General features: G+C 34.7%; 3 protein-coding genes across 4 annotated transcripts; all 3 read left to right on the forward strand.

Annotated features, from left to right (window-relative positions):
* The first annotated feature begins 17,982 nt into the window (after window positions 1–17,982).
* On the forward strand, window positions 17,983–20,903 carry LOC114176242 (LOB domain-containing protein 4-like). 2 transcript variants are annotated; one of them, XM_085670544.1, is made up of 3 exons: window positions 17,992–18,333; window positions 19,526–19,597; window positions 20,396–20,903. In XM_085670544.1, the coding sequence occupies exons 1-3, from the start codon at window positions 18,157–18,159 to the stop codon at window positions 20,720–20,722; spliced, it is 576 nt and encodes a 191-aa protein (XP_085526670.1). In that variant the 5' UTR covers window positions 17,992–18,156; the 3' UTR covers window positions 20,723–20,903. The 2 variants fall into 2 exon arrangements, with proteins under 2 accessions (XP_027917013.1, XP_085526670.1); XM_028061212.2 differs by lacking the exon at window positions 19,526–19,597 and having other exon boundaries at window positions 17,983–18,333.
* Window positions 20,904–21,946: 1,043 nt separating this feature from the next.
* Window positions 21,947–22,666, forward strand: LOC146887677 (uncharacterized). The gene has a single exon (XM_085670338.1). The coding sequence runs from the start codon at window positions 21,947–21,949 to the stop codon at window positions 22,664–22,666; it is 720 nt and encodes a 239-aa protein (XP_085526464.1).
* A 9-nt stretch (window positions 22,667–22,675) lies between these two features.
* On the forward strand, window positions 22,676–23,107 carry LOC146887678 (uncharacterized). Its single transcript, XM_085670339.1, has one exon. The coding sequence runs from the start codon at window positions 22,676–22,678 to the stop codon at window positions 23,105–23,107; it is 432 nt and encodes a 143-aa protein (XP_085526465.1).
* Window positions 23,108–25,864: the final 2,757 nt, after the last annotated feature.

Raw genomic sequence — 25,864 nt, forward strand, 5'->3', positions numbered from 1 at the left:
GCACCTGCTCCTTTTGGGTTTGAAGAACTATTAAAGTATAGTGTCCATTGGTCCTCTTCAGGGGTTTATTGCAGATCGTTGACGAAGTCTATGAGACATTGAGCTTTGATGGGTTCGTAACGGATGTTAAACTCAGATAATTCTACGACCCAAGACGACACGCGACCGGTAAGGTCTGGCTTTTAAAGTATCTTCTGGATGGGGTAATCGGTTTTGACGATGATGTTGTGGTTTTGAAATAGGGACGTAGGCGTCGTGCTGCGTGTACTAGGGATAAGGCTAATTTCTCCACTATCTGGTATCTAGTTTCAGGATCTTGCAAGGTTCGGCTGACGAAGTATACAGGATGTTGAGTGCCATCGACCTCCTGAACTAGCACGGCGCTTACGGTGTGATCTGTGGCAGTGATGTAGATGAGTAGGGGTTGATGAGTATCCAGCTTATGGAGGATGGGTGGTGAAGTTAGGGTGGTTTTGAGTTTTTTGAAAACGTGTTCACATTCGTCGTTCCACGAGAACTTGGTTGATTTCTTGAGCAGTTGAATGATGGGTTGGGTTTGCTCGGCCAATTTGGAAAGGAAGCGGAAGATGGCGGTTAGTCGGCCTATGAGTCGTTGCACTTCTTTGACACTGTTGGGGCTTCACATCTCAATGATTGCATTGCATTTCTCGGGATTAGCCTCTATGCCGCATTGTGTGAGCATTAAACCGAGGAATTTACCACGATCGATGCCAAAGACGCACTTTTCGGGGTTGAGGCGGAGGTTGTATTGTCGTAATGCGGAGAAGACGGTGGACAACTCTTAAGCATGGTGGTGATGGCTTGGGGATTTGACAACCATATCATCGACGTATACCTCGACATATTTGCCCATTATGTGGCTGAAGACCTTATCCATTAGTCGTTGATACGTTGCTCTTGTGTTTTTAAGGCCGAATGGCATAACTTTGTAGAAGTAGTTGGCATCGTCTGTAATAAAGGCGGTTTTGTTCATGTCGGATGTAGCCATGGGAATCTAGTTGTAACCAGAGTATGCATCCAGAAAACTGAGAACTTTGTTACCAGCTGCACCGTCAACTAGTCGGTCGATGTTGGGTAAGGGGTAGGTGATGAGTGCGTATTTTTGCCCTCATTTAATGTTTAATTTTAGGTGTTTAATTGAATTTGTGTGCTTAAAGATTGATTTAATTGGGATTTCCTATAATTGGGTTTATTGAGCATGAGATACAAAAACATGTTAAAAATAGCTTTTTAGTTGCATAAATGTTTTTTGGATATTTTGAGGTGTGTTAGTGCAGCTGCAACTAAGTTGAGCTCATGGAGGTGTGGAAATAAATTGATTAAAGCTTCATGACACCTTAAAGAAAAATCCAAGAATAAGAAATTATCAAAAGCACAAAAATTCAAGCTAAGCATTGCATGAAGATGGCAAGAAAAGCTTGAAAAAGTGAAGAAGTTTGGCTAAACCAAGAAGATAGGAACAAAAAAATTGGACCTTGCAATTTTCTTTATCTTTATGATAGAAGATAATTTGGAAAAAATATATCTTTAGATATTTTATTTGATATTTTTAAATAATTATCTTATTTAATTATATCATAAAATATTAAAAGATAATAACTACCAAATACTTTTAAATATGACAATATCTTCTTGAATCTTTTTAGTTCCACAACAAACAAATATATCTTGAAGATATTGGATTATTTAGAAGATAATTTAAGGAGATTATAAAGAGTTGATTTGGAAAATTAATACAAATACTAATTGGTGATAATTTATCATATATCTTTAATTAATTTATTTATTTAATTATATTAGATATTGATATTATCAACCAATTATATTTGTCAAATAGTCTATATCTCTCCAAATATTTTTAAATATTTATCTTTATCTTTATTTCAAAAGATATTTGAGAGATTTTAGCAACAAAAAAGCCGAGTCCAATTCCTATATAAAGAGACCAAGGGAGAAGCAAAAAGGACAAGCTCGGGACTTCGGAGTTTAGGAACCCTTAGGGGGCCCTAATTTTGTTTGCTTTCTCTCTTTATTCTTCTTCTATTTTTATTTTGCATTCATGAAGTTCTAAACTTCTTGGGTTGATTCCATTGTAATTTCTTAATTGGATTCTGAGGTTAGATCAATTAATTTGTTTGTTCTTTTGATTCCTGTTGAGATTTATTTTCATTTATGTCTTTTGGTTCTTAATTTAGTAAAAATAATGATTTTTACATTGTAGCAAGTTAGCACGATGTTAAATCTAGATAACATAACAATCGTATGAGTCCAAGGGTTTTTAAATTTTAATTGAGAAGTTACTTTGATTAAATTTAGAAACTTTCATATGATTGAATGAGTTTTTGCTAATAATTGAGAGGTTACTTTGATTAAAGGTGAAAACTTAGATTAGAATTAATCAAGAAGTTACTTTGGTTAATTAACTTTTTACTAGATATAAGAGGTAAAAGAATGGACATGATTACGATTAGTAATATTTAATTGAGAAGTTACTTTTGTTAAATTCACTAAGATTAATCTACAAAGTTCTTGTTTTTGATTGAGAAGTTACTTTTGTTGAAAGTAAGGACGCCAACAAATTAATTGAGAAGTTACATTGATTAATTTGAAGTCTTAAACAAGAAATCAATAACAATAATCTTTTGGAAACCAATGATGAATCCTATTTTGAAAAAGCTGTGGAATCGACCTATTTTTCTTTACTATTGTTTATATCTTATTTTATCTTTTTATTTTTATCTCTCACATTTTTATTATTTTATTTGACTAACCATTTTGTATAGATTTTATAAGAACTAACTTGTTAAAAATCAATTTCGTGTTCGTTGGGAGACGACTTTGGGTTACTTTACCCTTTCTATTTTGTTGACTACTTTCTTAACAATACTGAAGTTCTTATAGATAAGTAGTATTAATTTGATCGCGTCAACGACAACGTTATCAGTAGGCGTCCCTAGGACAAACTGTATTGAGATCCGTGTAATCGACGCACATTCGCCATTTGCCGTTAGCTTTCTTGACCAAGACTACGTTGGAGAGCCAGGTGGTGTAGTGGGCTTCTTCGATGAACCCTGCGTTGATTAACTTGTCGGCTTCAGTCTTGGCCGCTAGTCGACGTGCGTCACAAAGCTTTCGTTTCTTCTGGGAGACATATCTGGCATCCTTGTAAATGGAGAGTTTGTGGGATGCGACTTGAAGGTCAATGTCGGGTAAGTCAACGGCGGACCAGACAAAGAGGTCAGTGTTGCTGATGAGGGTATGTGTAAGGATTTTGTGCTGCTCGGGTTGTAAGCCAGTGCCCAATTTGATGGTGCGTCCATTAGGGAGTTCCAGTGGTATAGTTTCATCGACCCTCTTATTACGAGATTTGACTTTCTGAGAGTTATTGCTGACTTGAGCGTCGGAGTCTCTTCCGCAGGTAACCCCTCTCGGGTTCAAACTGGTCCAAACCGAGATACCCACAGATAGCATATGCCAGCCGAGAGGAAGCCTACTAAGGGGATTGCGGATTGAGGTAAGGTAACGCTTGTGTCTGACATATCTTATTTGTTCTTCGTAGGAACAAATTTTGTTCTTAAAGAATTAAGAGTAATTTTTGCAAAATGCATATAATTTCATATTTGTTAGATTATACATTTTAAAAAAACTTATATACCAAGTGATAAGTGTCTACTATTGGTAAAATTGCATATCCTTTAGACACTTATCTTGCATGAATTTAATTTAAAAATCACCAAAACAACCCCTATTGCATTAAAATATAGAATGAGGAGAATAAAAGTTATAAAAAGTGGAATCTAATGTTTTTATGTTGTTTTTGCAGGAAAAATGAAGGAAATTAAGAAGTTGGTGCTAAGCCAAGAAGTTAGTGCTAAGCCTTAAAATTGCAGCTCAACTAAAAAAGATTAAATGAGAAAGTTTAAATTATGAGCCTGTAGTTGAGTAGTGATATTGGCGTTGAACCACATTTTAGAAAACCTTCATTACAAGGAAACCTTGAACTCTAGAATGGCAGTTGAGCATCAAGAGAAAATCCCCATATGGAAGGAAAAGCTCCGTGGTTAATCACCAAAGATGACTACCCAAGCTTGGAAGCAAACTCACCCATGGAGAAAACTTCCATGGTTGACCTACATGAAATGGATCAAAGTAGCACTTAGAATTCTATAAATATAAGGCATGTCTTTGTTATTTAGTATGCAGATTTTGCAAATCATTCTAGATAGAGAAACTCCCTAGTTAGGTCAGTTCTTATTATATATTCTTGTAAAGTTATGGAAAGAGGAAAGCTACTCCATGTTCTTCTTGTAAACATCATCATGAGCAACTAACTTCTTCCTAGTTAGGATTGGATGTAAAATCTAAACTCTCTATACTACACTTGATTTGATTTATATTATGTTATTGTCTTTAGGTGTTGATTATTTGTTTGGTTTTCATTGATTTGATGACTTGATCACTCATCATCTTCATCAACACTAGATAGTAGAGACATTTGGTCTAGGGTTTATATCCAATAAAATATCTTAATGCTTGCATATACCAGACATGGTTATGCAACTTAAAGAGTCTTGTACTTAATGCAAGGGTTCCTCAACCTGAATGGAGACATCCTATGTCTACGTCTGGTACCCTTAGGTTCTAATTCTGCAAACATAAGGTTAGAATTATAATTAAGAGTACTTCTAGGAACAGTAAGACAAAGGACATAATATAATGATAATTAATGGCAATGTGCAATTGAGTGGAAGAAGCCAAGTTCAATCCCAACACCTAATCAACATCACCTATCTTTATTTTAATTCAAACGTGTTTCTAAAATGATAAAAACCAATCCTTGTTATTGTTTCATTGTCAAACTTGAAGTAGATTATAGATTGCGACTTTATCATACCAAATCCTTGTGGATACGATTTTATTGTGCTACAATTGATCCAGTGTACTTGTTAGATAATAGTTAGACCCTGATCTTGGTCACAACACTAAGACATACACTTCTAAAATGAATATTCAAAAAGTATTGAAAAGGTGGCAAATCTTGTACACATAAAATTGTAGACCTCATTTAAACATTTTATACATTGGGCCTTAACATTTGAACCTTGATTTAGGAGATCATTGGCCTTCACATTATGTTGGGTAAGGGATAAAATAGCTTTGTTTAGAGACAGAACAAACCTCTTATAGAAATAGATGAGAGAAATATTGAAATGGATAATATGATATCCCTTATTCCTTCAACATAACAGTTTATATAACAAAACTCTTCTCCATTTCAATCCTCACTTTTGTTATTATCATTCTATCTTCTTACCTCCCCTTTTGTGACAATTCTGGAATTCAAATTGCACGAGTCTTGAATATCTAGAAATTATTTCTCTCTTAACAAACCACTTATCCTTTCAAAATCTAACTAATAGTCTATTACCTACCTTCCATGATTCCATGATACATTTTTTCTGAATTAGTTTCAACTTATTGCATACTTTTTTCAAATTTCTCCACTAGCATGACTCAAATATTATTCTAATCTACCTTATAAATTCCTCAATGAAGCATACTTAGATTCTAGGATATCTCTCCATATACCTTGACTCTCTATTCTAAGTCTCCACATCCATTTGGCGAGGAGGGTTGTATTGATTTGATTTAACTCCTTCACTTATAACCAACTCTCTTTCTTCAGCTTACATATTGTTTTATATTTAATCTAAGCTATCTTTCTACCTTCATTTCCCTAATTTCATAAAAGATTGTTTTAATTCTCTTAGTTTCTTTCCACACCTTGTCAGGGAGTTTAAAAAACGACCAATAAAATAGAAGGATTGCATTTGTTATTGATTTTTATATATATAATCTTCTATAAAGGATATATTACTTCATTTCCATCTTCCAATTTATTCCTTATCTTTTCTAACACAAGTTTTCCATAGGAACGTTTTCTAGGATTTCCTACAATTTGAAATCCTAAGTGTATGAAAGGGATGATCATAGTTCTATAATTCAACATTGTTGCAAATTTATCTAAGCTTTGGTTTTCAACTACCAACCCCTTAATTTGGATTTTAATAAAATTTACCTTAAGCCATGATGCAATTTTAAAACACTAAAAGGATACATTTTCATCACAAAGATGTTCTGCTTTTCAGCCTTATCTAAGAATACTACTTTTATCTTTAAAACCCACTCTAAAATTTCTTTGTCTTGTTTATTGTCTCATTATACACATTAAACCTCCAACAAGTACGAAGTATGAGAATCGTGTCAAGGAGTTTCCTTGTCTCAACTAGTGTTTGTAGGGTTTCCATTTACCAATATAGATATTGTTTGTTGTGTTTAAGCATTAGTTTATCTAGCTAAGACATTAGGATCATAACCCATATCTTTCGATAATGTAATATATGAAAATTCCAACCTAATTGAGTCATATGCTTTTTTAAAATATACTTTATTGATAACCCATTTTCTCTTTCTATGTCTTACTTCTTACACACTTTCATTTAATGTCAATATACTATATAAAAGCCTTCTACCCACGATAAAAGTTGGTTATGATTTATTTATCATTTTATTAAGCACTCTATTTAGTATATTTTGTATGATTTTTTTTTATAAAATATTATAAATGATGCCTATAAAATATATGAGTCTATATTCATCTAAACCTTGCCGATTATTCAATTTGGATGTTAATGTTTTGAATGAGACATTACTTCATATTTGTCACTTTCCTTTATATAAGGTATTTCTCTTCCATGGTTTCCCATAATTAATTTATGAACCTAAAATTGAAACCATCTAGATAAGGACTTTTGTTACTATCATAGTTTCATACTACTTCTTTTACCTCTTATTTTGTGAGTTGTCAAATTAGGTTCATATTATCTACATCGACTAGTGGTATATTCCCCATCTTAAGTTATTTTAAGACCATCATTCTCCTTTAACCTAGACTTTACATTTTTCGAATCCTCATTCAATACATCTTCTATTTGATCCCTAGTATCCTATTTCTAACTCTCCATGAATTAATCATTAAGTGAAAATATTTTTGTGTTTAGATCTCCCATTTCTATCCTTTAGGCTCTAACCTATTATCTAAAAAAGCATTCATATCCTTCTAAGTTTAGCAAAATTTTCATTTCTCTCCTTATTTCTTTCATTTACCCTATTCTAGTTGTCTAATTCGCATACACACACACACACAAGCATACATACACACAAACACAAAAATAGACACACATAAAGGCAAAACACAGACATAGACACAAATGTCGACACACACACAAACACTAACATAGACACAAACACAAGTATAAACATAGACTCACACACAGACAAACAAACACACACACACACACAGAGACACTAGTCACAAACACATACACAAAGATACACACACGAACAAACACATGCACAAAGACAAGCAAACACACACATAGGGATTGCAACGGGGCAGGGCGGGGACGGGTTTCGCTATCCCATACCCATCCCCGCAGAAAAAACTCATCCTCATCCCCATCCCCATATCCAAACCCAACGGGTATTAAACTTTTGTTTCATCCCCATCTCCACTGGGTAATGAGTATAATCTTGTACCCATACCCGTACCCGTGTTCGAACTACTTCAATATCATTTTTTATAAAAGAAAAAACAAATTACAGTAAAGAAAACATAATATTATTAAATATTCAATATTAGTAGGATGATTGTTTTTTCTGTATCAGATACTTTGAAATAAATTATAGTTGTTTACATCTTAGATTATATTACCAAATAAAATTTCATGAGAACCAAAACATTTATTAAATTTGCAAACTACAAACATTAATAAAACTTAGTTGATAAAATTAAAAAACATTTAAAAAAAATATAAAAGGAAAATAAATATTCAAATTAAAATATATTTTAAATATTTGTTTACTTCAATTTTTTAAATTCTAATGAATCTTTTTTATACACTAATAAAAGTTATAATACATCCTTTGATCAAAATGACACAAAGAACAAATAATAAACATAATAATAAAATTTTGACATAGATTTTGTATCTTTTGAACTTCAATATATATTGGATAGTGACAAAAAAAATATTCATAGCAATTACATTAAATTTTTATATTGTAGTAAATAAAAGTTATTTATACAATTAAAGTTAAAAAATTATAGTATGATTAAAAATGAGTTAGAAAATAAAAAATAATTAGATGGAATATATCGAAATATTATTCTGCATGATGAAAATAAACAATAAATAAAAATATAAAAAATTAACAAATGTGTGTTTTAGAAATAATTTGAGAGACTATTGAAAGAAATCGCACAAAGAAAATCAAGTGTATAATTAAAAGTATGATAAGATGAAAAATACTTTAGAAATCTAAGAAAACTTTTCAAATATCAACATATATACTCAATGGTTGAAAAATAACGAAAATTATTTTAACGAAACAAAAGAGTTTTTCAAATTAAACAAAAATTAATAATAATAAGTAAATAATTTTTTTATATTACCTTAAATTGAGAGTATAAACATTCTCATGTGAAAGGAAAATATATAATAAATAAAAATATAAAGAAATTATAGAAATATTCAAATGTGAGGCATAAATTTTTTTTAATTAACATACATCATTTTAACATAATTACATAAATGTTATGATTAGATGAAAAATATATTGGAAATGCGAATTAGTTTCATGACAAACCAAATAATTAGAAGAAATAAAAAATAGAAAGTGTGTGTGTATATATATATATATATATATATATATAGTTACTTAATTAATTGTGAATATTTTAATAATTTAAACGGGAACGGAGATTTGGCGGGGACGGATATTATGGCGGGGATATGTACATCCCCATACTCATCCCCATACCCAATTGAAAAAGTCGGGGATTCCCCATACCCATACCCATACCCAATCAATGCGGAGATTTCTCGTCAAAACAGGGACGGGTTCAGGCAATACCCACGGGGCGGGTTTATTTGCCATCTCTACACACACACACACACAAATACACACAAACAAGACACATACACACTACAACAAAATTGTTAATTAGCCAGGGAAATTAGTGAAGGAATATATTCCTTACTTATTTCTCACTAATTTCTCGCTATTTAGCGAGGGGTCGACGACAAAAAGACTTTGTAGCTAATTAGCGAGGGAATACATTTTTCATTAATTTCTCTTTGTTTAGCAAGAGACCAATGACAAAAAATATTTTGTAGCTAATTAGCGAGGGATCAACTACAAAAATATTTCGTAGCCAATTTGTGAGGGAAATTAATGACATAAATTATTTCTCACTAATTTTTTAGTATTTAGTGAGGGATCAACGACAAAAAAAAATTCATAGCAAATTTGTAAGGAAAATTAGCAAGAGAAATTATTTTTCACTAATTTCTCGCTATATAGTGGGGGATTAGTTACAAAAAAAAACCCGTACCTAATTCTGAGAAAAACTAGCGAGCAAATATTTTTCTCAGTAATTTGTCATTATTTAGCAAGAGATTAACGATGAAAAAAATTGTGTAGCTAATTTGAAGTTAATTAACTATAATTTAATAGAAGTAGGTTATTATGTCGTTATTCCCTCACAAAATTCATATTTATGTACCTATGAAAAAATATTGTCACAAATCCATAACTAATAGAGAAATTTCTATTTAGCAAGGAAATAAAATCCAAGCTATTCCCACACTAATTTATTTATCACTATTTATTATCTATGACATTGTGTTAATTTATTTTAAATAGAAAAATATTAATTAATATCATTATATATTATTAGAAAAATATCTATTTCTTGCAATTTTTCTGCAAATAATCATCTATAAATGTGTTGTGAGTACACACAACACATATACACACAGACACATACACAAACAAATACACTCATAGATAGACAGATAGACATAGACACACACACACACAAACATACATACATATACAAATAAATATAAACACACACATACACACATAAACACACATATATAAACAAACATAGACATAAACATACAAAGACGTAAAAATATACATAGACACAGACACACACAAACATAGATACATACACACAAATACACAAATACACAAACACAGATAGACACACAAACATAGATACATACACACATACAAACACAAATACACAAACACAGATAGACACACACAGAAACATAAACACACAAACACAGATATAGACACACTAAAAAACAAAACTCAACACATAGACACAAACATTAGCGTCGGCCTAACCAACTCTATTAATATCCAATAAGAAGCAAACTTGATTAGCATTGACTAATTTAACATTAATACAAATATTTCTTTATTAAAAATATTAAAATATAATTAGCGACAATTTAGATTTGATAAAGCCAACTCTCTCAACAGTTAAATAATTTTAAAAAATATACAAATTTTATTTCAAAAAAATTAACTTTTTATTTTATATTATAGTTGACTAAGTTGAGTCTAATAGAGTTACAATTTAGTCAATACTTATATTTAAAAACTAATATGTTTTGTTATAACATTACAAAAATGTTAAGGATGAGCATTAGCCAAAAGCATTAGCGAGAAGAGAAAAATTGACACTAATGGAAATGTGACATAAAAAAAGAGACCAATAAAAAAAACATGGAAGCCAACCTTGATAGCATTGGCTAGCGGTGGATGCTAAGTAGAGTTGAACAAAGTATCGACTAGGTCAACACTAATATATAAAAAAATATCATTAATGAGCGTCGACCTAACTGATGGTAAAGTGAAGCTAGCGTTGGTCTAGCCGGTGCTAATGGATTATAAATTTTAAAATAAATAACGTGATTGTTTCTATCTACATGAGAAATTAACTATTTTCTAATTGTTATGAATTGGTGAAAAGAATAACCAAGTTTAATAATGTTGTAACAAATATTATGGAAATTGTAGACAAACACAAACAAGATATGGTTGTGAGTGGAACCGATACATCTTCCAACCTAATTGAGTTTGCAATGGTAGATATGCAAAAGTCGGAGGTGATGAATAAATTCGAGGAAGAGTTGAAAGTTGTGGTTGGAAAACATAATTGGTAGAAGAACCTTGCATTCATAAGTTGTCATCGTATACTACACTTCCAGTTCTAGTCCCATATAGCCCCAGTCAAACCAACAATGTGGGAGGCAACACCATCCCAAAGTTTTATCTAGTCTTCATCAATGTATGGGCCATTAATAGAAATTGTAGTGATTTGTATTCTAAATAAAAATAAAGCTATAGATAATTTTGATTCATATGTTTTTCTTTTCATTTAACTTATGTTTATAGATTTTTTGTGGTCGATACATTTTGAAACCTAGTCTCATTAATTCATTTAAACATTAACCAAATTATTTATTTTTTAACATTAAAATAATTAATTATTTTTTAATTTGTTGAACTTTCATTATGTTTATAATTATCGAAGGTGATAAGGAATTTCCCTACTTTCAATGTTTAAGAAGGAATGACAAGTTTGAATGGATAGAATAATGTGAAACAACTTTTCAATAGCTCAAGCAAACCTTGGTTAACCCATTAGTACTACATAAACCTCTTAAGGAATGGCCCATCTTAGTGTACTTGTGTGTTTGATTGGGTACTAAACTCGGTCTTTGTACAAGATATCAATGGCGAACAAAGGCTTATCTACTTCATAAGGAAGGTATTGCAAGGTGTTGAATCCTGTTACCAAAAGTTAGAGAAATCAACAACTCTCGCAATAGTATTTATAGTTAGGCGATTAAGGTATTATTTCCAAAACTATAAAGTTGAGATTAAAATTGACATGTTAATCAGGAAGATGTTCCAAAAGATAGACGTGGTAGAGAGAATGATGAAATGGTCGGTAGAACTATGGGAATATAGTCTGAGTTGTGAGAGTAGGGGACCAGTAAAGGCATAAGCTTTAACAAATTTTGTATCAAAACTATTCGTGCCATCAAGAGATAACACCATACAAGAGGCTAAGGGGATCTTATCGGTTGACAGAACCTCAAATCTAAAAGGTAGTGGTGTAGGATTCATACTGGAAAGGCCATATGGAGTCCTAATCGAATAATTCCTTTGTTTCTCATTCAAGGCGAGTAATAATCAAGTAGAGTACGAAGTCCTAGTTGGAATGAACCTGATGATAAAAATGGGTATGAAGGACTTACTAATCATATGTGATTCACAATTTGTAACCGAACAAGTAGCAAGGAGTTTCATAGCTAGAGACACACATTTAGCAAAACATCTTAAAAACTAAATGAAATATCAAAAAGAATCCTCACATTTCTCGTTGATTTTTGTGCTCATTGACCAAAATGTAAGGATTGATCTCTTATCTCAACGGGCCAGTACTAAACTTTTGTGACATCACCGAACAGTAATTCAAAAAACTTTATCCATTCCTAGTGTTACAATGGATTTCGTCTTTCAAATAGTTGTAGAAGATTCTTGGATAGAGGAATATGTTGATTTGTTAAAATGCGGAGAAACGCGTAAAGATACATGGTGATTGATGGAATCTTATATCGCAATGGATTTTCATCACCCTTATTATAGTGTATTGAGAGCATGTAGGCATAAAAAATTATGGGCAATGTCGATGTCGATTCATGTGGAAGTCATATTGGGGGAAGGGCTTTGTGGTATAAGGTGTTGAGAGCATGACTTTTTGAACCATTATGCAAGAAGATTGTATGCTTTTTGTTAAAAAATGCAAACAATGTCAAAAACATTCAGATATAACAATTATTCCCATTGAACAAGACTACTCGATCATATCGCTCTGACCTTCTTTCCAATAAGAACTGGCAATACGGACTAGATATTCTAGGTCCTTTTCCCCCAACAACAAGACAACTTCAATTCAGTATAGTTTTAGTGGAGTATTTTTTGAGGTGGATTGAAGCAGAATTGGTCGCAAAACTTACATCTAAACGAGCATGCAAATTCTTATGGCGATTTGTGATATGCCAATTTGGAGCTCCCCCGAACCATAATTACTTTCCTTTGTTGGGCATCCATAAACAAATGAAAAAGCAAAGGTTGCAAATAAAGTCATATTGTGAGGTTGAAAACGAATGGTAGAAGAAAAAAGGTGAATGGGTGGGAACTCTTTCCCAGGTGCTATGGTTATATCACACGATAATCTGAACTAGCACAAGGGAAACTCCCTTTTCATTAGCATATGAAGTTGATGCCATGATTCCAATCGAAGTATAAGTGTCTTCACATTGAGTTCAATATTTCTCTGAAGAAGCAACAATTATTAGACAATCAGCCATGTTGGATATCGTCACAGAGATACGTGAAAGCACTAGTGCAGAATAAACTTTTTACAGTGCCCAATATGCATCGGTTCAGGCGCAAACGAGGCATATGAAGACGCGGTGGCACTTTTGTAATTTTTTTGAACTTTTATGCCTCGGTTGTACATAGAACCGAGGCATAAACCTCCCAAAACTTTTTATCTTTCCCGCTACTTTGATATTTTTAAACAAGTGGAAGGCTTTTATGCCTCGGGTCACATCTAACCGAGGCAGATAAATGTTTATGCCTCGGGTCTCCTATAACCGAGGCAGATAGATGTTTATGCTTCGGGTCTCTTATAACCGAGGCATATAGATGTTTATGCCTCGGTTTAAAATCAACCGAGGCAATAAGTCTTCTTAGGGTTAAAAAGAAATCGCGCTACTGTTCTTCTTCTTCGCGCGAGCAACTACAATTTTTTCTCTCTTCCATTTTCGAATGCCAGTTTTGTTGTTGAACGCTATTCCTTCGTTGGAGTTTCGTTGCAGCACGCAAAGGTTCTTTCATTGCTCCACCACCGGTCTGTCGTCACACACCATTATCGTCGTCGTAGAGCTTGCAAAGTCGCCATTGTTGTCGTTCAATCTCGCTTTTGGTATGCGCTTCTCCTTTTTCTAATTATGAAACCCTTCTATGTGTTGAATGTGCGATTTGGCTCACGGTGGTTCAACTGTTGGCGGTTTAACGTTTTCCGTTTTGATATGGTGGTGAAGGGAGGTTGTTTTGTGTCACCGGCGAGATGACTGGAGGTGTTGTGAAGCTGTTTCGGCGTGATGCGGTGGTCGAAGATGGTGGTGACGGCACGCTGGCGACATTTAGGGTTTGAATGGTGGTTAGGGTTTCTGATTTGGGGGAATGTTGATGATGATGATGTGGCACACTGTGGTTGGTGCATATGTGTGTACAAGGATCATGGCCACATGTCTTGCTATTATTAGATCAGAAAGTTTTTTTTTTTTAAATTCGTGATACCCATTAGGCCTCGGTTCCCTCCAGAACCGAGGCAGTAACCCTTGCATATGCCTCGGTTCATAACCGAGGCATAAACAAATCATTTTTTACCTCATCAGTATATGTCTCGGGTGTGAAACCGAAGCCAAAAGGTCAAAATAATCGCGGTCAAATCCCTCTCCTGCACTAGTGAAGGGCCCGACTGCAAACAATCACAGCAAAATGAAGAATGAAGGCAAGACATGTTGCTTGAGTAAAACCCAAAATGTTTCAAGAGGGAGATTTGGTGTTGGAAAAGAAAGCTTACTCTCAAATAGAAGACAAACTATCACCCAACTGAGTCAGGCCTTATCGGGTACGTCGGGTCATCGAAAAAAGAGCCTATGTGTTGGAAACTTTAGATGGGGGAAAGGTACCATGAACTTGGAATGTAGCAAATCTCCATTTTTATTACAACTAGAGATAGTAGCAATATACTCTTTTCTCCTTACATATTTACAAGGTTTTTAATGAGGCAAGAATAAAGGAAAATCTTGGACGCAAGCATCAAGTTTATTCGAGACCATCTAAAATGTAAGCATATTTTCTAAGGTCTTGTAAAATGCAATACTCGAATCCAATCAAGCGTTTCAATCATCCTCATTGCATAAATAGAGAAATCATCCAAAGGCTCGTTAGAAGAAAAGATAAAATGGACACACCAATAGCTAATAAATAGACATATGTTATAGCCATACAAAATGTGTAGAGTCATCATACAAAGGGTACGAATCACTAACAAAAAGATATAGGTCACCAAGTTTTTTGTTTCTACCAAATAGATGATAAGGCAAATACATAAGTTAATTTTTCAAGCCACTATGTTTCCATCAACCACCATCTTAAAAGAATCAAGGCATGAGGTGTGCAAGTCAGGATAAAGGACAGTTAGCTACTCGGTAGCATCATTAAAACCCTCCATGAAACTCTTGGTGTTCTCTTCCTTAGCATCATCAAGAGCATTTTCTAGAGAAGTCTTTGAGTTAGACAACTTCCTTTTCCTCTCAATCGGCTTTGTCTTTTGATCATTCTTCCCGTAGTTTCCTGAGATCCTCCGAAATCTAACCTAACTTTGCATAATGCTTATTACGCTACAATTCAATGTCCATCAGGACCTTCTTCAATTTATTGATGGTATCTTTTGTTTTGGTCCATTCCTCAGTGGTGTTTCTCTATAGTTATTCATCTTCGATCAGTTAGCATTTGACTGTTATGGTAAGGTTCTTCATACCCTGTATAATGCTCGCCTATTTAGAAGGGGATGAGGAAGAGGCCATTTAAGGGAGGACATTTTTTGCATGCTTTTCAGCATGATAAATCTTCTCCTGAGAGCAAGATTGTTTGCTACCAACATGAGGATTGGAGGTACATGTTTAGTGTTTTTTTTAGGGTTTCTGTGTTAGTCTCTTCAGAATCAGTAATCGGGAGAACAATAACAGTTCTCCCAACAACACGCAGTTTCATAGCAATCACTTCTTTCCTTTGCATCTTCTTCAAACGTTGTGCCATCTCCTAACGCGTAAGCAGCACTTGTCAAGGAAAAAGATAATGGATATTAATAAAAGTACGCATAAAAGGAAAGGGGAAAATAGAATAGTACCAATACAAGCCTTAAGTTCTATGGTCGAAATCAAGTTTAGGGATAACAAAGGTGTTGAATATAACACCTAGTTCGATTAGTTGGTTGCAAACGGCTCTTTCCTCTATCCTTAAATCTTCACTCTAGCTACCCTACTAGGATAGGGGGAACCCAACCAGTATAGATGAAATCCTTCAAGGATATTGGGCCTGTTTGGGGATGAGCAGATTTTCAAAAGTTTCCTTTTAAAATGTTTATATGAGGATTGGTACTCTGTGACTAACACCCTATTGTTAAAAGTGCTTATGAATGTCCATGAAGAACAACCAGAGGTCTTTGATTCAAAAAAATAGAAAAACATGTTTGTTGAAGGAACGATACCAAGGTGAGTACATAAAATGTGAAAAGCCCTAACAAATGCCCAACTATTTGGATGAAGTTGGGCAGGAGCAATGTTTATGGTACTAAGTAACTCCTTTTCAAATGGGTCAAGTGGAAGTCGTACTCCAAGTTCAGAAAACACAATGGTGTAAGAATAATAGAAGGGTGTATTCTCATTTCTGCCATCCTTGCATATTGGTTCTTTAGGGTAACATGGATCCACTACTACATGATGTTCACATTCATTCCTACTCAAGATTTAAGAATGGAGGAAAGAACAAAATTTTAGGATGGATGTCTATGAGGAGGTTTCCCTAACAAAGTTTAACTTCACCCAAAGATAAAGGCTGAAATAGTCCATGAATGCGAGCAGAAAAAAGAAAAAAAAGGAAAGGAGTAAAGTGGCGTATCTAAAATAACTTGAGGGAAGACAAAACTTGAAGAGGGTGTAGCCAAAGAAATGCTATGAAGTGGAGAAGTTCAAGGAAGAAATGAGAGTTAATGAAGTGAGTTGAAGAAATGAAAACTCGACTCTTGGTGTGACCTGCATTGAATGAAGTCAGAGCTTTTTGGAGGCTTAGGTTGGCCCGACTCAACTTTTGGTCAAGGTAGGCCCAGCTTGACCTTTGGCCTGAGTCATCCCAGCTTGACCTTTGGCTCGGCCCTACCCGTCTCTATCTTATGCCCAACCCAACCCGACTTTTTGGCCCGGTCGGGCTTGCCTATATCTTCTATTGACTAAACTCGACCTTTGGTGCGACTTGCCCTGTCTCAACCTTCTACTTGTCCTAGCCTGTCTAGACCTTATGGTCGGTCCGACCCAGCTCAACCTTCAGGAAGGGTTAGCCATGCTTGACCTTCGTTCTCGGTCATCTCAGCTCGACATTCGGCCCGATCCAGCTTAGCTCGACCTTCGGGAGGCCCATCCCGGTTGACCTTCGGCCCAACTCGACCTTCGACCCAGGTTGGCTCTACTCAACCTTTTACCCGACCTAGCTCTTCTCAACTTTTGGCTCAACCCGACTTGACTTTTTGGACCTGTTAACTCTTTTTGTCCTAACCAGTGAGCAATTCCACATCTTGGAGAATTTTAATTTCCTTCTTTTTTTAGTGAATTTTAAATTATACTATTTTAGTTATTTGAAATATCTTGTTAAAATTTCTCAATTCCAAACATATTGTTTTCCTTAAAAATGTTTTAAATTCTCCAAATAAATAAATTACTCTCTTAACTATCTCATCAAACATATGATAAAAACTAGGAGATGGTGTGGTGGTGGGTTCAATACCAATCGGATCATTGGATTTGGTTAATTCGTCCTAAAGCCCGATTGGGTATTTAAGAGAAACCATACCCATTCGTATTTTTAGTTAAATAAAAATATTATTTTAGAAATAGATAGAAAATATAGGATACTATAATAATAACCCTAGTGAGACCTACTCATTGATAATATAAATTGCGAGTCGCACGCATGAAGCAGTACGGGACAAGAAGATGTTAGGGACCCAATGAAACATCAATGAAAATGTGAAGAACAACCAAAGGTGTTTAATTTAATTTTATGTGTTAATTAATTGGACCCACATGAATTCTACATAGAGTTATGCTCAACTCTGGTGCTCTTTTTTTCTTAATTATTATATAATGCAGGCCTCCTCCATTCCCTAACCCCACCACCACCCCCCCTCTCACTCTCTTTCTCTCTCTATCTCTCACTCACACACACACACACACGCCCTCTCTGTCTTTTCTTCCTTTCACTTTTCCTTACTTTATTTTCAGCTATAAATCATTCTCCTTCTTGCTCTACCATTTTCATGTCCTGTTAGAAGTTTGAGAAGAAGGGAGAAACATGAAAGATGGTGGTAGGAAGCAGGGTGCACCCTCACCCTGTGCTGCATGCAAACTCCTCAGGAGAAGGTGTGCTCAGGATTGTGTTTTTGCTCCTTATTTTCCTGCTGATGAACCCCACAAGTTTGCAAATGTTCACAGAGTCTTTGGTGCCAGCAATGTCAATAAGATGCTTCAGGTTCATTCCTCTCTTACATTATTCATTCCTTCAGGATTCTCTTTATTATGTATTTCCCACTTTTTTTTAACTTAGTTCCCATGCATCTGATCAACATTTTAGTTTTCACAAACAAAGATATATATATGTATCAGGAGTTAGATGTGATACTATAATGTTCTTGAGATTTATGCCACTATGTTACTGTCAGTTAAACTATACCTTGGAGACATAAAAACTACATATGGTTGATGTTTATTCCTAGGTGCCTTCTTAGGTTTCTCTTTTTCTTCCAAAAATGTAACTAAGAAATACTGAAACTGATAAATCAAGTTTCTGAACAAAATTCTTTTCCAATAAAATGAAAAATTAATAACGTAAATAACTTAAAAAACAGTTTTTTTTTTTTCTCTTTCTCTCCAACCACCTTTCAAGCGTATGAACTCTATTAGGTTCAAAGACTGCACATTCAGAAGTCACTTTCTTAACGAATTTATGATGTCTGTTATTGGTATAAAGATCAACAACCTTGCAGACTACTGCGACGCTTTCCTTGACCGCAGCTGAATCTTTCACATTATTTTCTTGTAAGCTTTAACAGGCTTCTAATCTTCAAATTATGTCTTTTCGTCTTACCTTAAACTATTTAAATCATATAGCTAGTACATTTGTTTATGACATGTTTCTATCTTCCGCCAATTATTTTCCATTGTTGTGGAACTATAGCATCTACAAATTTCGTAATATTATATATGAAAATGATTTGGTGTGAAAAAGTTTGAAAAGAGTACTAGCTTAATTTATTTGTATGTATAGGAAGAGGAATATAATATAGAATTATTGGTACGTGTGAATTAAGCTTTTGAGAGAAGTGATTGTGAAAAACCACGAATTGATACTTTTTTTTTCTAAGTAGCCCTTGAAAAATTAGAAAAGGTGGAGAAGATTAGGCATTCGGCGCCTTCAAACCTCACATCTCACGTCCTAATCCCTTTGTCTGCTTTTCCATTCCTTCATATTTCAATATTAGGTCAGTCTCATCTTTTGGTCTGCCATGTGTTGGTTAAAAAATAAAAAAAGAATAAGACAAGTGAAAATTAAAAAATAAAAATAAAAAATCTTATTTGAAAAAAGCCTTATATTATTTAGATTTTTTAGAAACTAAAATATTGTATCTCTTTCTTCATGGATCGTATCTTCGGCCACCCAATAGGAGCATCAAAACGTGGTTTTGTTACCAAAAGTCAGGGTCAAGCACAACACAAAGCCAAACTTAACAAGCAACGTACGTGCGTGATTGTGTGAAACCACGTTTAAGAATCCAAACTCCACTTCACCTTCTATTGTCACAAACCAAAAAGAAAAAGAAATGATTGAAGTAACATCCTGCTTCTGCACCACGTGAAGCTGTTTTTGCCACAAATTTTTTAATCAGTACCATTCAATAAAATTACTCATTTCGTTGTCAAACATCAAATATTTTAACTTACCGGATTCTTTGACATACTTTTATTGCTAAAACAATTTCATTAACTAGTTCAAAAATAAAACAACAATAATAATAATAATATACCCTCTTTCTTCTCTAGTCCTATAGTAAAACTTGAGAAAATCGAGAAAATTATTTAAGAAAAAAAATACTTTTAAAATTTGATGAACCTTTTTCTCTCTTGATCTTTTTCATGTCCCTTCTCTTTTTCAGCAACGACTTTTGATTTATCTATGTATTTACTGTTTACTGACTAGAAAAAAAAATATTTAGTCATTAAGGATGCTTTTGTTAAAAAGGTTAACACAGAAGATAAGTTGAAGATCTTTATAAAATAACAAGACAAACTTCCAAAAAAGGACAGAGATTAATATAATACAGGTGATGCAATATGAGAAGAAAAAAAAGAAGTGAAAGTAGTGTTGAAGCATATGATGAAAGTGTTAGAAAAGCAAGCCGTGAAAGTGACATTAATGTTATATATCAGAAACTTTTTGTTCATGAGTTATTTCAGTGGAAGCTTATAATGAATAGAATAGAATGAATTTGAAAGAAAAAGTAGAATAGAAATGAATTTGATGGTGTGTGTTACAGGAGTTACCAGAACATCAGAGAGGAGATGCAGTGAGCAGCATGGTGTATGAGGCAAATGCAAGAGTAAGGGACCCTGTGTATGGGTGTGTTGGGGCCATTTCATCTCTTCAGCAACAGATCGATGTGTTACAGACCCAATTGGCAGTGGCTCAAGCCGAAGCTGTGCACCTCAGAGTGCGCCAGAGTGCATCTCTCTACACTCCCACCAGCCCTACCAACACTGCCTCTCCATCATCCAAGAACATTCACTCACAATCCAAACCTATTTTTCACATCGACATGGACATGGTGGTGGACCACACCACCTACACTGATTCAATCTGGTGATTCATACTATTATATAATAATTCTTAGACACAAAACCACAAACAGACTAAGGAATGCCTTCTTTATTATCGTTATAAAGTTTGTTGGAAACCGCAAAACTCATACGTGAGACTCGTTTCACAAGTGTTTGTGATTTCTAATGGATTTTAAGCAATAATAAGAAATGTGTTACTGTTCAAAAGTCATTTCTCATTGTAGGAGGCGGCGGTGCCGGTGAGAGCTGTGGCGGACACTGTTCGCCCGCTTAATTACTTTGGTTTGGAAAATAGATTTCTTAATTAATTACCTTTTCACAATATATGTGGTTCTGTATATATTATGGTTATGTGGTAAGGGTTGGATTCTGGACTTTTTTGGTGGAGAAAGGTTTCGTGGACTTTTATGTTGTTTTTCTCTGGTGCCCTATAGACACATTGATTTTCATTTGTACTACGTTGGGGCCTTCACTATATAGAAGATATCATTTTGAGGTTTTAGTACTAATGTCGATCACTTTTTTCTCTGTTGTTTTCTTTTGTCTTCTTTAGTTTTCTCTAATTATAGTTAGAGACCATTTTTAGCATTAAAAAACAAAAAACGCTGCATGATTAGCAAAAGGTGAAAAATGGATGTGCTTTTACTTTTTAAAACAAAATGTTGTGGCTCAAGATGACAACTTATTCATCCCACTGTAAATAATATAAAAGGGTTTGAGTATAGTGGTATTGATTAAGACAAGTAATAATAATTTGTCTCCTAATTATTAAATATAATACTCTTATTGAATTTAGTTAAATAATTTAAATTAGGAAAATGAGGTTTTGACAAAATTGACAAACTTTTTATAAATAGGATTAAAGTAGATTAATTTTTTATTTTTTAATCAAAAAGAAGTAATAAAAATAGTACTTTTTTACCTTATTTAGTAATTTATCAAATTTTGTCAAAAAAAAACTTTGTTAATGTATTATTTTTCTATTAACTGAAACTAATTATTACAAATTGAATAAGCATGTAGACTAAAAGAATAATTTACGAAAAATATTTGGAAATGAAAAAAAATACAAATGCGTATAATGTAATATATTTCTAAGTTCATATTTTCAATATATGTATTTTAGGTAAATCGTTAATAAATCAATTTAAATTTCATTGCATAATTGAAAAAATTATTTTCATTGAGAGACACTAATTTTGACTAGAGAAGTATGAAATCCAAGTATACTTGCGGCCTTCACAGTATACATGCTCACTAGAGAAGCTGAGCATTGGTGGATCAGCATGGAATCCATCACGGAGGAGCGGGAGGAACTAGTGACTTGGGAGGCCTTCATGGGGAAATTCCTCTCTGAGTATTTTCCCGACAATGTGAGGTATGCTAAGGAGGTGGAGTTTCTCCAGTTGACCCAGGGGGGAAAGTCTGTAACAGAATATGTTGAGAAGTTCAAGCACATCAGCCCCTTCTACATTTTACCACTCGACGAAGAGTGGAGATGCCGCAAGTTTGATAATGGCCTCCGCTGTGATATTCGTTTGATGGTGGCCCCATTATCCATCAAGGATTTTGCTTCCCTGGTGGAGAAGGCCAGAGTGATGGAGAAAATGAAGAATAAGGTAGAAGGTCAGCCCCTACCACAGCATCAGAGGATTGGTGGACCATCTGGGTCAAAGTCGAGACATAAAGAGAAGAGAAAGCCTTATGACAAACCTCATCACCAGTCTCAAGGGTCCAGGAACTTCCCCACACAGCAGGGCCGAGTGCAGTGCTTTCAATGTGGAGGCCCTCATTTGAGGAGAGTCTGCCCGCACATGGAAGGCTACCGCAAATGTAACAATTGTGGCAAGGAGGGCCACTTTGGCAAGGACTGTCCCACCCTTACTAGGACAGTGGCACGATCTCCAGTTCAGACTCCCACGCAGAACCAACAAAGGAACAAGGGCAACTGGCCTCAGGCGACGGGCTGAGTTTACGCCATGACGGGAGTAGAAGTCGTAGGCTCAGGTAACCTTGTTATGGGGTATTGTGTGATTATTGGGGTGAAATGGTGTGTGTTGTATGATTCTGGAACGACACACTCCTTTGTGTCAGATGCATGTGTGAAACATTTGGGTCTACCGGTGTGTGAGCTACAGTGTGGGCTTGTGGTGTCTACTCCAACGTCGGGTTTGGTCAGGACATCATCCTTATGTGCTAGGTGTCCAGTGGAGGTAGAAGGACGCAGGTATAAAGTGAATCTAATCTGCCTACCTCTACAGAAGTTGGAGGTAATCTTGGGGATGGATTGGCTCTCTGCCAATCGCATTCTTATAGATTACCGAGAGAAGAGATTGTTGTTCCCCAACTCAGAGGAGCCTAAGTTGTTATCTTCACAAGGGATCATGAAGGAGATACAAGGTGGCGTGTAGTGCTTCATAATTTTCACTCATCTAGAGGTGGAGAAGGAAGAGGGGAAGTCAGTAATACCAATCGTGCATGAGTTTGAAGATGTATTTCCAGATGAAGTGTCAGGGTTGCCTCCTAGTAGAGAGGTGGAGTTCTCTATTGACCTGGTATCAAGAACCCGTCCAGTATCGATGGCTCCATACCGTATGGCTCCGACAGAGTTGGTAGAGCTCAAGAGCCAGATAGAGGAGTTGCTGGGAAAGCAGTTCATTTGGCCCAGCACTTCGCCTTGGGGAGCACCAGTGTTATTAGTAAAAAAAAAGAAACTTGCACTTGAGTATATTAATTACTTCTTTTATGGACTCTTGCATTAACGTTTCAAATTCTTGTATAACTGGAAAAGACAAGTATTATGTCATTTTTAATGTAAAGAATACATTGTGTATGTCATAGTATGAATATGATGAAAATGTTGAATTATCTCATTTTTGTAACCTTATTTGACCTAGTTTCTAGAAGCTAAGGTTAGGTTTTTGTAGAGACATCCTTAGGTATCTTATATTTGCTTAGAGGCCCCTAAACTCTTCTATATAAGGGGTGCTCCTAGACATGTAAAAGGGTTGAACATTTTGAAGTAAAAACACTCTTGTGTCTCAACCATTTTGTGAGAGTTTCCTCCCTTGGGAGTGAAACTTTTAAGCCTTATCTTGCATAGCAAGTGGCGGCACACATCCACTCATCTTCAAGGTTGCCATGGCTTCTAGCCTAGCCTTGTAGTGGCGTGCTTCTCACATTTTTACCATTTCTTCCCTTTTCATTTTATGTTTTCTTCTTCCTTTAATTGTTCTTGGTTTTCTATGATTTATGTGCTTTTCATTTCCTTTTCATTTTGAATCAATCCATCATCTTCTTCTTTTGAGCTTTGTGAAAGGAACCTTCACATCTAGATAGCTTGCTATCTTAATGTCTAGTGGGGATTTCACTTGGCTTTCTTAATCAACTCACACCATATTCAATAATCTTGAAAAGGAACAAGATAATCCCTCATCAACTTGGGCAGAGAGGGTTATCAAGCCCCCCATTTGGAAGAGCTTATTTACACCTTACTTAGACTTATCTTGTGACAAGTCGACTAGACTAAGTGTTCTTAACAGCCTATGATATGTCCATTTGATTTTTTTTCACCTTATTATTTCAACAAGCTAGCCAGAATAGCATATGAGAACAACCAACAAGCTTTATATAAAAACATTGTAACCCTATTTCCCTCTTATATGAAAAAAAAAAACTTATATAAGTGCTTACACTAATATTTGAATATATTCATCCAAAAAGACCCCAAATAAAATATTTCCAACTTCCAAGCAATTAATAGTAGAGGATTGCCATTTACCTTATCTACTGAACCAATTAAGATTGATTCATCCTGAGCTACAAACTTTACATTGCTCTCTTCTTTCTCTGTTGGGAGATAACAACATTGCAATCACTTAGCTCATAAATTATGCTAGAAGATATTCTAGAATGAATTTTCTTAGCACTAGGAGCCAGATCCTCATCCTCAGCATCTACATGTGAAAAAGATAATTCAGATAAACAATCAAAACAACAAAAAGAAGAAAAATAACAGCCACTAGGGAAAAATGTCCTTAATAAAGTGCCCAATGTAATCTTTTGAACACTTTCATCTATGACCTAATAACGTGCCAAATGTCCCTCAATGAAGTAAGGAGTTGCTTTATGAGAGTTAAATCAAACTCCACTTAAAATGTAGTCTACAGAATTGCAATATATAGAAGAAAGAAAAAGATATCATAATGTCAAAAACTCTTTTACCATTTCTCAGAACATAGGCATTTGTAGTTGAAGCATTTAGTGCAAAAACAAGTATTTTCCTTTCTACTTGCGCAAGTAAGCACCTAGCTTCATCTCGTTCGTTTTTAATTCTAGCAACAACTCGGCATGCAGCATCATGCTACAGATTAAAACAAATATAAATAATGGCAACTAAGGTACTGGAAAATATAGTAAACCTAATAATATAATCCTATAAAAGAAAATTGAGAAATAAATACAACATATTATCAAATTAAGTACCACCGCAACACCCAGTACATAGCAAAAGCAAACACCACAACCACTGTAATCAAGTACCTTCTTATTTAAAAATATGTTCACTTCCCTTCTTTATCAATTAGACAAACACTACTTCGACAACCCTAAAATCTCCATTTTTTTCCATAACAATGGCTTCAAATTCTCTACCACCATCATTGGCCAAATTAGAGCCTATACTAGTGTTCATGAAGGAATCATCCTCCAAAACTTGAATGGTGATTACAATGGCGTCTAGACGAATTTTCGAACCCAAAAACACAAGAAAGGTGGTGAAAGAGCAAATTGAAAATAAAGAAAACCCTATTCCTTTCTACTTTCATCAATGAAAATAGTAAAACACTTGAGTGGGTATGAAATAAAAAATTAAATTAACAAAAGGTTAGGATACTTACCTAAAGGGAATTGGTCAGAACATGCCGATGTCAACAGAAATGGCAGCGAAGATGGCTTGGAACATGTCACAAACGCGACAGGAGTAGAAGAATTGGTCTTGGGTGAGATGTGAACGCTCTTGTGCAACCTTAATCGAGTATCGTCAATAGCAAAGGAAGGGTTGATGTTGGTGATTTGGGACGAACGAGATGGCATGAGATGGTGTTGGGAAGGATGCTGAAAGGGAAACACTTGAATAATGAAGTCAAAACTCATAGAGCGGTGCGCGG

The sequence above is a fragment of the Vigna unguiculata genome, chromosome 3 (assembly GCF_037176805.1).
Source record: "Vigna unguiculata cultivar grain cowpea cultivar isolate G323 ecotype 2 chromosome 3, ASM3717680v1, whole genome shotgun sequence".
NCBI classification, from domain to species: domain Eukaryota; kingdom Viridiplantae; phylum Streptophyta; class Magnoliopsida; order Fabales; family Fabaceae; genus Vigna; species Vigna unguiculata.

Bases quoted from the DNA above. Each gene is read 5' to 3' on its own strand.
- LOC114176242 (XM_085670544.1), top strand. From the start codon at position 18,157: ATGAAAGATGGTGGTAGGAAGCAGGGTGCACCCTCACCCTGTGCTGCA. The intron at 18,334-19,525 runs GTTCATTCCTCT...GCCACCCAATAG, and splicing joins ATGTCAATAAGATGCTTCAG to GAGCATCAAAACGTGGTTTT. The intron at 19,598-20,395 runs GTACGTGCGTGA...TGTGTGTTACAG, and splicing joins AGCCAAACTTAACAAGCAAC to GAGTTACCAGAACATCAGAG.
- LOC146887677 (XM_085670338.1), top strand. From the start codon at position 21,947: ATGCTCACTAGAGAAGCTGAGCATTGGTGGATCAGCATGGAATCCATC.
- LOC146887678 (XM_085670339.1), top strand. From the start codon at position 22,676: ATGACGGGAGTAGAAGTCGTAGGCTCAGGTAACCTTGTTATGGGGTAT.